The sequence below is a fragment of the Lampris incognitus genome, chromosome 2 (assembly GCF_029633865.1).
Source record: "Lampris incognitus isolate fLamInc1 chromosome 2, fLamInc1.hap2, whole genome shotgun sequence".
NCBI lineage: Eukaryota > Metazoa > Chordata > Actinopteri > Lampriformes > Lampridae > Lampris > Lampris incognitus.
This window is the reverse complement of record NC_079212.1, coordinates 6,294,221-6,310,806: the sequence shown is the minus strand read 5'-3', so window position 1 is coordinate 6,310,806 and position 16,586 is coordinate 6,294,221. Positions and strand designations below refer to the sequence as shown.

Below are 16,586 nucleotides of genomic sequence, written 5' to 3'. Positions count from 1 at the left end.
AAAGCAGACTCAGCCAGCTCAGGATGTTCAGGTTGGACGAGAACCCAGAAGTCTGTCAAGCATTTTTCTCTGAACGCCATTCTCAGTGTTCCATCTGATGCAATGTCCACAAGACGATCCACCTCCCGTGCTGATAGTTTGGAGCTGACGCGCTCAATGGGAGGTTGGTCTCCAAATTGATTTCTGATCCATTCAAGGTCCACATCCAATTCTGGAAAGTATCTTCCCAATTGAGTGTGAATGCCTTGCAAGTGTTCCTTGAAGGCTGCAAATGTGTTGCTATCCAGAACCTCTTCAGCTTCGAGGACAAAATCGGCTAGAGTTGGGAAACAGTCAAACTCCTGGCGATCAAGACGCGCGCACCACAGATCCATTTTGATGCGAGTGGCTTTAACTTTGTCCTGCACTGTAAAAACCGTGACCGCTTTTCCTTGCAGTGCTAAATTCAGGTTATTAAGCGTGCTGAGCACATCAGCAAGAAAGGCTAGTTTTGCGAGCCATTGAAAGTCATGCATTCTGCCATGAAGTTCATCAGTTTGATGCAAAAACAGCTTGACTTCATCGCGCAGCTCAAAGAGGTGGGTGAGAACTTTACCACGCGATAGCCAGCCAACTTCTGTGTGGACAAGAAGTCTTGTGTGCTCACTCCCCATTTCTTCACACAGAACTTGTGAGTTCAGTGCCTTGCTTTTAATTAAGTTGACAATTTCTACGGCCTCGTCCAAAACCTGTTTAAGACAGGGTGGCATTTTTTTTACTGCCAACTGCTCTCTGTGGATACAGCAGTGCGTCGATGCGGCAGAGGGAGCGACAGCGCGGTCACGCGTCACCAGCAGGCCCTTGTGTTTGGCTGTCATCGCCGTGGCACCGTCAGTGCACACGCCAGCACACCTCTTCCAATCAATGTTATTCTGCACAATGAAGTTATTTAGGGACTCAAATATCGCCTCTCCTGTGGTGTTGGTTGGTAGGGATTGACAGAAAAGGAAATCCTCGTGAACAGCACCCGCATGTATGTACCGCACAAAGCAGAGGAGAATAGCCTCGTTACCGATATCCGTGGCCTCGTCCAGTTGGAGAGGGAAAAAAGACTCTGACGCAGACGTGTCACCAGCTGATCTTGGACATTTGCAGCCATGGATGTTATTCGCCGCTTGACTGTATCATTGGACAGAGATACTTTGTAAAGTTCCTCACTCGCTTTCTCCCCTAGCATTATGTTGGCCTTAACCTTTGCAGCTGGCTTAACCAAGGCCTCGCCGATTGAGTGAGGTTTGCCAGCTTTCGCAATGAGTAGGGGGACCTTGTATGAGGCTTCCGTAGCTTTCGCGTTGTCCCCTGGCATGAAAACCTGTGTGGCTTCCTTTCTCGTGTGTCGCTCGAGCTCTTCACGTTTTCTCTCCAAACATTGCACAGGTTTCCAGGTGTATTCCTTGTGTTTTGTCTCGAAGTGACGCTTGAGTTTGGCAGGTTTCATTGCTTCATTAGCTAATATGTCATAGCACACAACACAATGAGGTTTAGGATCCTCAGCATCTCCAGTCCAGAAAAAGCCAAATTGAATGTAATCGCTACTGTATCTACGTTTCACTTTTGCAGTGGCTTTTTCAGAGTGTTGTGCTAGCTAGCTCCTGCTGCAAGCTGTTAGCACTATGGGACTCCATGCTAACACCGACGCGCTCAATGTGAGAAGGAAGTCTCTGCACCTTGTTGCTTACATTGTTCGTCGTTTCTCCGGATTTTCCCTTCAGCCACCGATCCATGATGTTTGTATTTTGAACGGTTCACTTCACTCTTTGTTAGATTCTACTTAATTTTCACAATAGTCAGGAGGTCTTTGATATGAAAATCCTGTTATTGGAATGGAAGCTAACTAGGTAACCTAGGTAACACAGGCTAACTGAAGAGACATGACTCAAAACGCAGGTTTGCATTAGACAAATGGAACAAAATTCTGAGGCTTATTTAGGCTACATTATGATTCACTTTTAATTTAGAAAACATTTAGAAAACAGCTGTACTCGTAACTTTGCATTGGAACGCAGATGAAGGTGATTTGAGAAACACGATTTTTTTGCAATCCTCCCGCGGACCACTTGGGGGCGCTCCGCGGACCACACTTTGGGTATCACTGCTACAACAGTGTTGAACAATGTGATGGAACTGTGCTACCATCCCTCTACAACAACGTTGAACAATGTGATGGAACTGTGCTACCATCCCTCTACAACAAGGTAACTGGCATGCCATTCTTTTTGTCTGCTCACTCTATTCTGATTCTGAGTGAAGCAGCCGTTTAGCTTGTGGCCTATACATAATCCAGCAGTGCAACAGGCCTGCAACAGGCCCACAACAGCTGACTTTGGGTTTACTGCTGGCATATGTTACATTTCTCTCTTCGGTTGACTGACTTACTCGGACCAAAAAGGGGTGAGATTTGAATTCATTAATGCAAGGGGCAGTTGTTAATATGTTGTACATTGAATATGATGTATATGATATTTGCCTGGTTTGCTGGTATTGGGTTGGTTATCCAGTATATGTATTGTGTGCTGGGTTCATTTAATGGTAGAAACATTAGTACCACTTTACAGTAGGACTACACTTTATAAAGGATTTATAAATGGCTTTTAATTAGGTTATTAATTAGGTCATAAACACCTTATACATTATTAATAAACAATTACAAACAAATTATAACATTTTCATACATTGATGCAGGCTCACTATTTGGCAAGTTCAAGTTACTGCTGCACTTTTTATTTATGTATTCTGTTAAATCTCGGATCTTACCAGTTGCTAGCAGATCTTGCTAGCTGCTAGCTGAGTAACCAGTGAGAGCCGAGGCTTAACAGTACAGATAAATGTGGGCTTACTATTTGGCAAGCAACAGGTCACGGTTGCCCTTTTTATCTGACGTGTTATAACAGTTATTCAATGTTTTACAAAGTGTTCTCAACATAATTAATAAACTACTTATAAACCATTCATTAACCTGTATGAGGGCAGTCTTATTGTGAAGTGGTACCACAACACTGATCAGACTGGTACAAAGCCAGTTGCATTGGATTGTGACTTAGCTTGTAGGAAAGTGGTTTCATAGAGGAAACATTGATTTTGGTTTACAAAAAAACGGATTTCTTTAATAGAAGGAAATTAGGAAAGAATACAACTTCTGTGCTTTGGTAATATTTTATTTTGTTGTAATTTCATGTATACTCTGCAAAGTGGAGACTTTTCTTTTTCCTTATATTTGATAGGAGTGCAACTTTACTCATGTCAAGAGGGAATATTCATGGCTCATTACAATATTTGACAGGAACCTATAAGAAGGGAAACTTGCCTTCAAATCATTATACACACCCATTGTCTACACATTATTTAAAAAGAACTCAGGGCGCCGGCGCCCCAGTGGGCTAATTTAAAGTGTCATGCCCACCACTGCAGCAAGGGGGCATTACAGAAGGAAAGGCGACGTCACTTTGATACTGTTTTCATGTCTTACTAAACTGCAGAAACAGGTACTAAAAAAGATGTGCGTTTTAACTTGCACGTGCAAAAATGTGTGCATGCTATATATACACTTATTTCCATGTGACCGGTTAAAAAGACACACACGTCCCGAACCAGACTCGTGTTCACGGTGCCTTTACATTAACAGCTACAACATTGTACAAGCTCTGCAGGATAGTCATGAGCTTTTCAGCAACAGGGTCTCTTGTAATCAGCTGTGCCACTTGTCTTGTCGCTTTCTTCTAGACAGTCTGCTGCACATGGTCCGACAAACCTGAATGATTACAAGAAAGACCCACAAGGATATTTAGCAAACAGGTTCTTAACTAGAAAAATACATGCATCTTCTGAAAAACAATAACAAAAAAAAAAGAAGAAAAAAGCTGGCACTGCACGCGCCCCTTTGAAAGGAAGTGGCACTGCAAGCTGAGAAGTGTGAAGTGGCGGTATGCACCTAAAAGTAGTGTGCAATCCGCCAGTAAAAGTGAACCGAGAGGGGATGGGGGGGGGGGGGGGGAAGCTGAGAGGTGTTGCCGTCAGGCATTGTTGCTCCACACTGCACATAAACCTCATCTGATTCAAAGAACAGAGAAGCTCCACTGTGACAGAGACTCTGGTGACAAACACTGCAGACTTTAGAGAGAGACACACACACACATACTAAATATATATATATATATACTAGAAGAGCCCCGCTACAATGTAGCGGTTTGGTTCTCCACCCGTCTAAATCTCCCTCCTCTTCATCCTGCCAGCTAACCGCCTTCCCCCTGCCCCTAAACCCCCCCCCACTCCAACTCCCTCCCCCCAAATGCTCAGAATCATCTGGAATGCCGAGAAAAGTGGTTTTTAGCCATTTTTAGAAAATGCATAACTATGCATAATTATTATAATTATTTTAATTTTCTGCTATTTTTCTGGTCCTCTCTGGAACAATACCTACCACCTCCAAAAAAAATGAGGATCATAAGTGCATTTTTGCTAAAATGCGTATATATTGCATAATGCCAAAACATTTCTAAGTCCCAGAATTTTTTTTTTATATACATAGGTGAAAAAAAATCACATATGCTCAGAATCATCTGAAATGCCGAGGAAAGTGGTTTTTAGCCATTTTTAGAAAAATGCATATTTTGCATATTTATGCATAATTATGCATAATTTTAATTTTCTGGGATTTTTCCCCTTACTCTCTGAGACAATACCTACCACCTCCAAAAAGAATTAGGATCATAAATGCTTTAGTTTTCGGTCCCGCTATCTACACTAATTAACACACACACACACTAACACCACACACACACACACATTATGAAAATATATGAGTAGACGTGTGTGTGTGCGTGTGTATATATACAGTGCATCCGGAAAGTATTCACACCCCTTCACTTTCCCCACATTTTATGTTACAGCCTTATTCCAAAATGGATGAAATTCCTTTTTTTTCTCATCAATCTACACACAATACCCCATAATGACAAAGTGGAAAAGGTTTTGTAGAAATTTTTGCAAATTTATTAAAAATAAAAAACTGAAATATTGCATGTACATAAGTATTCACACCCTTTACTCAGTACTTGGTTGAGGCACCCTTGGCAGCGATTACAGCCCAAGTCTTCTTGGGTATGAAGCTACAAGCTTGGCACACCTATATTTGGGGTATTTCTCCCATCCTTCTCTGCAGATCCTCTCGAGCTCTGTAAGGTTAGATGGGGAGCGTCGCTGCACAGCTATTTTCAGGTCTTTCCAGAGATGTTCAATGGGGTTCAAGTCTGGGCTCTGGCTGGGCCACTCAAGGACATTCACAGACTTGTCCCGAAGCCACTCCTTCATTGTCTTGGCTGTGTGCTTAGGGTCGTTGTCGTGTTGAAAGGTAAACCTTCGCCCCAGTCTGAGGTCCTGAGCGCTCTGGAGCAGGTTTTCATCAAGGATCTCTCTGTACTTTGCTCCATTCATCTTTCCCTCGATCCTGACTAGTCTCCCAGTTCCTGCCACTGAATAACATCCCCACAGCATGATGCTGCCACCACCATGCTTCACTGTAGGGATGGTATTAGCAAGGTGATGAGAGGTGCCTGGTTTCCTCCAGACGTGACGTTTGGCATTCAGGCCAAAGAGTTCAATCTTGGTTTCATCAGACCAGAGAATCTTGTTTCTCATGGTCTGAGAGTCCTTTAGGTGCTTTCTGGCAAACTCCAAGCGGGCTGTCACGTGCGTTTTACTGAGCAGAGGCTTCCGTCTGGCCTCTCTACCATAAAGGCCTGATTGGTGGAGTGCTGCAGAGATGGTTGTCCTTCTGGAAGGTTCTCTCATCTCCACAGAGGAACGCTGGAACTCTGTCAGAGTGACCATCGGGTTCTTGGTCACCTCCCTGACCAAGGCCCTTCTCCCCCGATTGCTCAGTTTGGCTGGGCGGCCAGCTCTAGGAAGAGTCCTGGTGGATCCAAACTTCTTCCATTTATGATGATGGAGACCACTGTGCTCTTCGGGACCTTCAAAGCTGTAGACATTTTTTTGTACCCTTCCCCAGGTCTGTGCCTCGATACAATCCTGTCTCGGAGGTCCACAGACAATTCCTTTGACTTCATGGCTTGGTTTCTGCTCTGACATGCACTGTCAACAGTGGGACCTTATATAGACAGGTGTGTGCCTTTCCAAATCATGTCCGATCAATTGAATGTACTACAGGTGGACTCCAATCAAGATGTAGAAACATCTCAAGGATGATCAGTGGAAACAGGATGAACCTGAGCTCAATTTTGAGTGTCATAGCTAAGGGTGTGAATACTTATGTACATGCAATATTTCAGTTTTGTATTTTTAATAAATTTGCAAAAAATTCTACAAAACCTTTTTCACTGTGTCATTATGGGGTATTGTGTGTAGATTGATGAGAAAAAAAGGAATTTAATCCATTTTGGAATAAGGCTGTAACATAACAAAATGTGGGGAAAGTGAAGGGGTGTGAATACTTTCCGGGTGCACTGTATCTATATATCGGCTGTGACGGTCCAGCCGGGGATGCCCTTCCCGAAGGAAGGGGGCAATGTAACGATCACGGATGAATAGGCTCGGTAGCGCTTGGCTAACGGGTCGGACCCTTTAGTCAACTGGTTAACGTTGTCGCCCGTGGTGCGGGAGAGCCGGGTTCGCGTCCCGGCTGCGGCGGTTCCCGTACTGCCCCCCGAAATATGTGATGGCCTGGCGGCCGGTCCAAATTGTCTCCTCGCCTGCCGCCTAGTGACTGCTGGGATAGGCTCCAGCATCAACAGGATAAGCGGTTTGGATAATGGATGGATTTCTGATCTTCAGCATACAATGTGCACCGGGGCTGTACTGCAAATTCTTCTATCCGGTGTTTACAGCACCAATAAAAACCAAACAAAGAAAGGTAAAAATCCATAATTCATCGTTGTCCATCATTATCCCTCATTGTCTTGTTATGCCAACTACTGATTTGATAAGAGCAATGAAACATTTCACAATAACACAAGATTTTGTCTTTTAGAAAATATGGCACATTATCATATTTTACGTGCCGCCAAACAACGAGTGTGATGATGCCATGGCTTTTAAAGAAACCATGTAGTTGGCTATAAATGGATAAATTATAATGATTTACCACAATGGTGATGAAAAATAGAGCAATTTTGGAAAGGGCTACCACCAAGTAGCCTGTAATGCACCGTATGAGAGGAACCTCGTTCACGGGCATGGGGGAGAATGGCTCCGTGTGAGTAACACGTGACGTTTCTGTCGCTGAAGTCACAGTAACACAATCTGGAATTAAAAAGCAAACAAACAAACATAAAAAGCACATGATTAATACACAGGGAGAAAATAAGTTGATTTCCAGAATGCTGCACAGTAAATTCACCATATGGAATAAAGTCACCAGGTAAAATTCTCATCCGACCATTTGAAGTACTGTAGATGACTGTAGCCTCAAACATGTCAATATGTTCCATTAAGGGAACCGGTCTTAAATGATTGAATATTTTTTGGAATCTTTTATATCGTGAAATGTTATGATTTCACTTTCTAGTAACAAGTCATTTTGTCTGGGAGCTGTATTTTTATTTTATTTTATTGTATTTTATTTTGGTAGATACCTTGAAATGATGTATGGAAATGCTCAAAATTGCCACAGGGTAAAGGGGGAGACTAAGTGCTGGGACTCAAAGCTGAACTTTGCTCCCACTCAAGAGGTTTGGAGATTCACACCTTCCTGTCTTTTAACATTTCTGCAGTGGTGTGGTATGACATGTTTAACGTGGGGGTAATTTTCCAGCCTTAGGTTTTCAAGACAAACAGTGAAAAATGTCAAAATGTTAATTTCTTTTAATAACCTTTTGAAGTTTGTAATAAGTAAACGCTAATGCAGTTATTATTCAGACTTTTGAAGGGATTCCAATCATTTGAATATGTTTGACATTGGCCCTGTGCTCGTTCATTTCATTCCTCGTTCCTGTTCAGTGCTGTGGGCAAACGGCAGATAAAGGAAATACTGGTGGCGATAGGTACCAGTCTGTTTGCATTAGCATTTTTTCAAACAGTCACAGTTCTCCATCATAAACCAGGGTAATTAAGATGTAAACGTTTTCCACATCTTAGTCTTCATACAAATACTACACCGAGGTGCACTGAGGTTGTATCCCTGGAACACATTAGTTTGTTGGTGTTTACCGCCTGCAGGGTAATGGGAAAAAGTGTAGCATATCATAAATTATGACAACATTAACAATGAAAACCTTACTTAAATCAGTCCTTATCTGTTCAAACACTGGCATCCTGAAGATAAAGTTAAAAGGTATAAAAAAGATCCTTAAAGCCACAATCCTGAAGAATTACAAGCAAATTAATTTAATTTTTTATACTTTTTACCATTGGTTCATTTAAGGCAATGGCATCATAACAGTCAAATGAAGGAGAAGACGGGCAGTGCCGAGTCAGGACAGGATGTGAAGTTGTTGTGTCTAACAAGCAGATATGACAGAACAAGCTGGTAGACCCTTAGCAACAGACAACAACAACAACAACTTATTTTGTATCGCGCCTTTCAAGGAACCCAGGAGCATACAACATCAGTAAGTAAAACTCGGGTTCAACCAGGTTTTTTTGTTTGGCGGTGGGGGAAGTCTGTGGGATATAGACTGGTCAAATGCCAATTTAGCAACCAGTATCATCATGGATGTTAGTGAGTCAAACAAACATCTTCAGGATTGTAGCTTTAACAAATACCTACTCTATGACCTTGATCCAGTTAGCTGACAGAATATCTACAGCTGTGGATAACAAACAATTCAGAATTGTAGTATTTATTGATTTGTCAAAAGCTTTTGACACTGTAGATCATGATATATTATTGATTAAGCTACAAGCTCTGTGCTGTTTTTGGTACTGAACTTCACTGGTTTAAAAGCTTTAAAAGCTTTCCTGCTTAACAGGAAACAATGAGCCATTTGGAACGGAACTAGCTCGTCATACAGCCACAGACAGTGTGGTTTTCCGCAAGGTTCCATACTAGGACCTCTTTTATTTTTTATATATGCCAATAATTTGCAGTTGGTATCAAAAGAAGTGGTCTTCATTTTATATGCTGATGATAGTAATACTCTTCTTACAGATAAAGATGAACATAGGGTGATGACCCGTATGAACAATGTTCTAGAAAGGAGGAATATCTGGTTCAAATAGAATAAATTGTCCCCTAATGTTAAAAAGAGTGCTTATATGATCTTCAGGCCTAAAAACAGAACCCTATCAGATCATCTTCAGTCTATTCTCATAGCTAATAATGCACCTGAATGTTTCCCATGTTAAGTTCTTAGGTGTTATCACTGATGATCAGCTTATGTGTCCAATAAAGCCACAAAGAATATTGGCATTTTAAGAAAAGTAAGACATATCTTGTTAAGAAAAAACCTGCTCGATCTATATCATTCTATGATTTATGCTTTCATTTCTTATGGCAATATAGTATGGGCACGTACATATAAAACCAGTCTTGAGCTCCATCTTTTTATTACAAAAATAAATTGTTAGAATGGTCACCAACTGTAGCTGGGATGCTCATATTGCCCCATTATTTCAAACCCTGGAGATATTAAACATATCTGACATCAATAAACTTCAGCTAGGTACTTTTGTATTTAAATTTCTTAACAATTTGCTCCTCTTTTCTTTTCACAGTTTCTTTTTAACGAGGTCTCAGATCCACTGTTGTCCCACCGGATCTGTTGATCTTCTACAAAGTCTGCTCTACAGAACAAGCCTCGGCCAGAGTTCACTCAGGTACAGAGATCCAGCTATATGGAACAGCTTTTCTGCCTCAGGTTTCAGTCACTCCTCATTTCAGATTAAAACAAAAAAAGATCCTAAGCGGCTTCTCTTGAAAGAGTATGGTACTATGTAGATGAGGATTAACTTGTGTATAAAACAGCGCAAACACATTATTGTAATCCTTGTATTGATTTATTTTTTCTTCTTCTGTCTTTTTTGCTGTGTGGAAGTTGTATTTTTCTTCCTACCTCTGCATATTTTAAATATATTTTTGTCTGTTTGTAAATGTGTGTTGAAGTATGGATTCTGCTTTGATTCAATGCCTTGTGACTGCGTCAATGAGGCCCAAGAAAGTTGATTCAGTTCTCTCCATGAAGAGGGAAGTGAGAGGTAAACTGGGTAGTAAAAATCATAATGAAAGATTGAAAGCAAGTCAAGGGAGCCTAGAAAAGTGTGTTTTAAGGTGCGATTTTAAAGCAGTGACTGACTCAAACACTTTGGAAATAACAAGAAACCCCTGGACTGATGACCTGAGTGGTTCTTCAGTTTTAGTTCTGATCTATAAGGTCCTATATGATGCCTGACAACATTTTAATGAGGTCTGGATTAAAATAAAGTGAACTATCCTTTAAAGCAACCAGGTGCTTTCTTTTAGGTCAATTGTCTGAAAGTAAACTGAGGCACTCTTTTCTTCTTCATAGGGTAGCAAGAACTCAACAAACTATCGTGGAAGAAGAGGAGCCATGTTCATGGACGAGGTAAAGTAAAATTCCAGTACTTTGATATTCTTTATTTATCTTGTCATTTATTGAGTTCAGACACAGGAAGTACCTGCTGGAATGCAACCCCTACCTTCTGTAATGTATTGGGACTTATGTTAATGCACATGCTCTCTGGTTAGTCTTTGATGGGGGGCTCTCGTGAGACGAGACCAGGAAGTAATGTTAAGTATGAGCCAAACTGGAAGAAACGCAGATGTAGCCTGATGGCTGAGTATCCTAAATTTGCTAAGTTCTAAGTAAAGAGTTCGTTACAACCAATGTCTCTCTCGTCTCTAAGTCGAATCCTACACTGGCGACGAAGCGGATCCGAACTCCAACAGTTCTGAACAGTTGATTGATGGAAATCAGCAACCTCCGATATTCTACTACAGCTTCGAGGAATCTGTGAGTAGCCTAACGACACCACCATGACCACGCTGGGTCGCATAGGAGAGTTGGATGAAGGCTCCGGCACTGCCACTGAGGAGTATGTTGAGAGACTGGAATGTTTTTTCCTGGCAAATGGAGTAGATGGGGAGGAGAAGAAACGCGCTATTTTGCTTAGCGTCTGTGGGGCTGCAACGTATTCTACACTACGTTCGGTGGTCGCTCCCGTCCTTCCTCCGGCCCTCACCTATGAAAACTTAGTATCGGCCTTGAAGCGCCACTACAGTCCTCCTCCATCACAAATCGTTCAGCCTTTTCAGTTTCACAATTACAAACAAAAGCAAGGCCAAGGAATCTCCAGCTACATTGCTGAACTCCGTAAACTCTCAGTGCATTGCGCTTTTGGTGACCAACTGGAAGCCATGCTGCGTGACAGAATTGTCTGTGGGGTGCTAGATGAAGCGCTGCAGCGCCGCCTGCTGGCTGAAAAGGAACTCACATTCAAAGCAGCAGAGGAGAAAGCCCTTGCAGCGGAAACAGCCACGTTAAATGCGCGAAAACTACAACCAAACCAGCTGGGACCCCCACAGCCAGCAGAAGTTCATCAGACTGCACAAAGTCAAACCGTTTTGAAAGTGAAACAAACAGTAGCAGAAGGTGGTGCAAAGCCATGTTTTCGTTGTGGAGGCACACACAACCAACAACATTGCAAATGTACCTCTGCTGTATGCCACTATTGCAAAAAAAAGGGGGGAAATTTCTCGTGTTTGTTTTAAAAAGAGCAGGGATGTCGCATCAGCGGATTCTTCTGACACAGTTCCTCAAGCCGAACAACACACACACACTGTTAGGCAACAAGAAGAGGAATATGACATTGACACCATGGTCAGGCAGCTGTATGCTCACGTAAAAAAGCCATATCAAGCCACTGTGATCCTGAATAACAAAACACATGGAATGGAGGTGGACTCTGGAGCCGCATGCTCCTTGATCAGTGAGGGCAGTTACAACACCTTGTGGCCTGACCAGCCGCCTTTACTGCACAAGGACAGTAGTGTGCTTAGACAATGGTCACAAGCAGAACTACAAGTTAATGGGAAGAATTTTGTGGATGTGCAGTATCGAGGCAATCACAAGACCTTGCCACTGATTATTGTTCGAGGTCAGGGGGCAAGCCTACTGGGCAGGGACTGGTTTGAGGCACTGGGCATTTCTGTAATGGGGGTGCGCCGAGTATGCTTACAATCTGTGGAGTCCATCTTAATGGAATATGCAGAAGTCTTCCAGGACCTCGGGGCTTCACGAACCCCTCCAATTGCTATTGATATTAATACGACAGCATCACCCAAGTTTTTTAAAGCACGTTCGGTGCCCTTTGCCCTTCGACCAAAGCTAGACGAGGAGCTTGACAAGCTAGTAGCTCAGGGTATTTTTGAACCCGTGAGACACTCGAGGTGGGCCACACCCATCGTACCAGTAGTTAAAAAGGATGGCAGCTTAAGAATTTGCGGTGACTATCGCTGCACTGTGAATACAGTTGTGAAACCTGATGTATACCCCATTCCTATGGTGGCTGAACTGTTTTCCAGACTGGCAGGGGGGGGTGCTTTTCAGTAAATTGGACCTCAAACAAGCTTACCAGCAGCTGGTGCTGGACGACGAGGCTGCAGAGCTTCTCACTATAAACACCCATCGCGGGCTGTTTCGGGCCCGCCGCCTGCAGTTTGGAGTATCGACAGCTGTGTCCATATTTCAGCGTTTCATGGATACACTCCTCGCCAGTATACCAGGCGTGCAACTGTACCTGGACGATGTCTTAATAGCGGGAAAGACTGTTGACCAGCACAGTGACCGTCTTTGTGCAGTGCTGGAACGATTTGCAGAAGCAGGATTGCAGCTACAGAAGGAGAAGTGTGTTTGCTGCTGACCAAGTTGAATTTTTAGGTTTTCGTGTGGACAAGGATGGCGTGCGGCCGACTATGGAGAAAGTTGAGGCTATTCAGAAGGCGCCTTCACCCCGGAACAAAACGGAGCTTCAGTCATTCCTAGGCCTACTCAATTTTTACAGCTGTTTTTTGCCAAACAAGGCTACCATCTTAGAACCGCTGCACCGCCTCCTGGATCAGTCTGCACCCTGGCAGTGGACTGACGCACATAAAAAAGCTTACACTGCTGCAAAACAACTGCTTCAGGCTGATGGCGTGCTCACGCACTATGACGAAACAAAGCCATTAGCCATTGTTTGTGACGCTTTGCCTTATGGCTTGGGGGCGCTGCTCTTCCATATGGAGTCTGATGGCCGGGAGGCTCCCATCGTCTTTGCCTCGAGGACACTATCCTCCACTGAAAGAAATTATGCTCAAATAGATAAGGAGGCCTTGGCGGTAATTTTTGCAGTCAAAAAATTTCACCAGTACCTTGCTGGTCGCCACTTTGTGGTTTTTACTGACCACAAACCTCTTTTGGGCCTGCTACACCATTCAAAGCCCATGCCACCTGTCCTGTCCCCACGCATGCTACGCTGGAGTGTTCTTCTTGGGGCCTACGATTACGAATTGTGCTACCGCCCTGGCAAACAGCTAGCAAATGCTGATGCCCTCAGTCGCTTACCACTGCCCGCTGGTATGCGTGAGACCCCTCCACCCATGGAGGTGCTCTTACTGGAAATGGCGCCTGAAGCCCCACTGAATGCAAAACACATTGCCGCCCTTACTCGGAAGGATCCAGTTCTGTCTCGGGTTCTGCGCTGGGTCCTGCATGGCTGGCCAGTGGATACACCCAACAGCCGTTTCAAGCCGTTTTTCACCCGGCGCCATGAACTGTCCGCACACAAGGACTACCTATTATGGGGGTGTCGTGTAGTTATTCCTAACCTGGCGAGGGAGGAGGTACTAGCCATGTTGCATGATGCACACCCAGGCATTGTGTACATGAAGGGCCTGGGGAGGAGTTATGCCTGGTGGCCAGGTATGGATTTAGCAATAGAACAGACAGTAAAATCCTGTGAAACCTGTCAGATAACTCGTCATGCACCACCAACAGCACAGCTGCACCCTTGGGAGTGGACAACTAAGAAATGGTCCCGGCTACACATTGACTTTGCTGGTCCATTCCAGGGGAAGACATTTCTCATAATTGTGGACTCACACTCTAAGTGGTTAGAGGTTGCCATGGTGCGTTCAATGTCCTCCTCTGCAGCGATCAGCACACTGAGGCTCCTCTTTGCAACGCACGGGTTACCAGATGTCATTGTTTCTGACAACGGTGCAGCCTTCACATCGGAAGAATTCAAAGAGTTTGCCAGACGGAATGGCATCAGAGCAGTGACTACGGCCCCTTACCATCCTCGTTCAAATGGCCAAGCAGAACGTATGGTCCAGACAACCAAGGAGGCCCTATCTAGGATCACTATCGGTGACTGGCAGACACGCCTGGCTAGGTTTCTGCTGTCACAGCATGTGACTCCCAATTCAGCAACAGGAAAGAGCCCTGCGGAGCTTCTCATGAACCAGCGTCTTACCACGGCCTTTGATCGCCTTCATCCTGACTATGAAAATGAGATGCACCTCAAGCAGGAAGTGAGTGCAGAAAAGCTGCAAGGCCCAAACAGATGTTTTAGGCCACAGGACACTGTGTACATGAGGAGCTACACTGGGGGACCCAAATGGATCCCTGGTGTGATAGCCGATCCTACTGGCCCAGTTTCATATAGAGTGCAGACTCCTGATGGCCAAATGCATCGACGCCACGTGGATCAGCTGCGTGGTAGAGCGACTGCACGCACGGATGTGGTCGCTGGAGAATCCATTGTTCCTGGTGAGCAGTCACCTGAAGATGGGCCGCTCGAGTCTACCTCATCGCAAACGCCATGACCAGAGACCAGCGGGTCTGTTGAAGATCCCTCTGGTCCTGTGTCCATTCCTGTGCCCAGTACCCCTCTACAGCGTCCGGCAAGAGACCGGCACCCTCCAAGCCACTTGGCTGATTTTGTTGACTGGGGGAAAGGGGTGTAATGTATTGGGACTTATGTTAATGCGCATGCTCTCTGGTTAGTCTTTGATGGGGGGCTCTTGCGAGATGAGACCAGGAAGTAATGTTAAGTATGAGCCGAACTGGAAGAAACGCAGATGTAGCCTGAAGGCTGAGTATCCTAAATATGCTAAGTTCTAAGTAAAGAGTTCGTTACAACCAATGTCTCTCTCGTCTCTAAGTCGAATCTTACACCTTCCTGGTCAGTTTTGTGCCCGGTGGCAGACAGAACATATATGGAAAACAAGGCTGACCAGCCCTTGTGTCATTCTGCCATGGCCTCCACACAAAGACCCCAGAATGAATATAATGCTATGTTAAAATAAAAAGTTACCTGGTGCCGCTTTAAGAAAGATTTAGTAAAGTTTGGCAGTGCAGAGACAGTTCCAACTCATGCTATGTATTCAGTCATCACATCAGAAACATGCTTTTTGCTGAGGGAGATGGCGGTCATGAGTAACATACCTGAAACAATCAGGTTGACTCTGAAGTTCACATTTATACCTCCTACATTTGCCCCGATGGCGCACTCATAGGTCCCCGAGTCTTCAGGCTTTACGCTACTGAGCAACAGACTGTAGTCTTCTGTAATGTTGGCTGTACGGGAAAAGTCAAAGGCCTGCATCTTGTTCCCAATTTTCCTGATAATGCCGTGCCTAGTCTGGTTGATGAACTGCAGAAATTGGAGATGAGCAACAGGGACACTGACACCATCCTTCCAAACATCACATCGACTCACATGTCAGCCACCGACATACCTTGGCATAAACTTAAATCATGTTGTACCATAAACTTGCTGTGAACATAAAGGTAATTTATATTCATATTTCCACATGAACTGGTTGGTCTCTCAGACATGACTGACCTTGTACCATGTTATGGAGCGGATGTCTCTGCCTTGGACGCCCTGACAGAGCAGAGAGAAGTCCTCACTGCAGTCTGCCTGGATGTCTGTGAGACCCTGGGTTGCCACATGAACCAGCAGCAGCTGAATTAAGCAGACCACCGCCACGCTTCGCTGTGAGTGTACAAATACATCCAAGCAATGACACGGTCATAGTTAAAATTTAATTCAAATTATATTCTGATCAGCTTTTGATTAGTAAGAGAGCAAAACTCTAAAATACTAATGCGGTGTGATGGGCATGGATTGCAGTGAATCATGACTCACCTCAGTGAACAATACCACCTTGGACATCTTGTGTAATTCATCCAGGGTTGAATAATCACTGTTAGGTTTGTATTTCACTTTTGCAGCAAGCGGAAGGGGATTTCCTGTGAAGGGTGCTTGTTTCACACAAATGACAGAGAAATGCAAATCATTCTGACCCTTTTGTTTGAGACAATGAGCCCCCATGCGGTAGTTTTATATAGCTATCTGTCGCGCTCTCTCTCTCTCTCTCTCTCTCTCTCTTTATATATATATATATATATATATATATGTATATATATATGTGTGTGTGTGTATGTGTGTGTGAAATGTAAAGCCTGCCATAGAGAAGCATACCAGTCTTTCATCATTAAGTCATTAAAATGGTCCATGTTACCATGGACCATTTAAATACTACACAAAGACTACACAAATGTGGAAAATAAACTTGACTTTTTCTTTTG

General features: G+C 43.9%; 1 protein-coding gene across 2 annotated transcripts; it reads right to left on the bottom strand.

Annotated features, from left to right (window-relative positions):
- Window positions 1-3,184: 3,184 nt before the first annotated feature.
- Window positions 3,185-16,240, bottom strand: LOC130108329 (uncharacterized). Of its 2 annotated transcripts, none has more exons than XM_056275236.1 (5): window positions 16,144-16,240; window positions 15,838-15,990; window positions 15,438-15,645; window positions 7,136-7,293; window positions 3,185-3,787 (listed from the first exon to the last, which is right to left on the bottom strand). In XM_056275236.1, the coding sequence occupies exons 1-5, from the start codon at window positions 16,168-16,170 to the stop codon at window positions 3,725-3,727; spliced, it is 609 nt and encodes a 202-aa protein (XP_056131211.1). In that variant the 5' UTR covers window positions 16,171-16,240; the 3' UTR covers window positions 3,185-3,724. The 2 variants fall into 2 exon arrangements, with proteins under 2 accessions (XP_056131211.1, XP_056131212.1); XM_056275237.1 differs by having other exon boundaries at window positions 7,200-7,293.
- Window positions 16,241-16,586: the final 346 nt, after the last annotated feature.

What these genes read in the sequence shown, in the direction of transcription:
- LOC130108329 (XM_056275236.1), bottom strand. Translation starts at nt 16,170, where the DNA reads ATGTCCAAGGTGGTATTGTTCACTGAG. An exon ending in AGTCAACCTGATTGTTTCAG is followed by an intron (nt 7,294 to 15,437) that starts GTATGTTACTCA and finishes TTTTAATTCCAG; the next exon opens with ATTGTGTTACTGTGACTTCA. An exon ending in TATTTTTCATCACCATTGTG is followed by an intron (nt 3,788 to 7,135) that starts GTAAATCATTAT and finishes GTAATCATTCAG; the next exon opens with GTTTGTCGGACCATGTGCAG.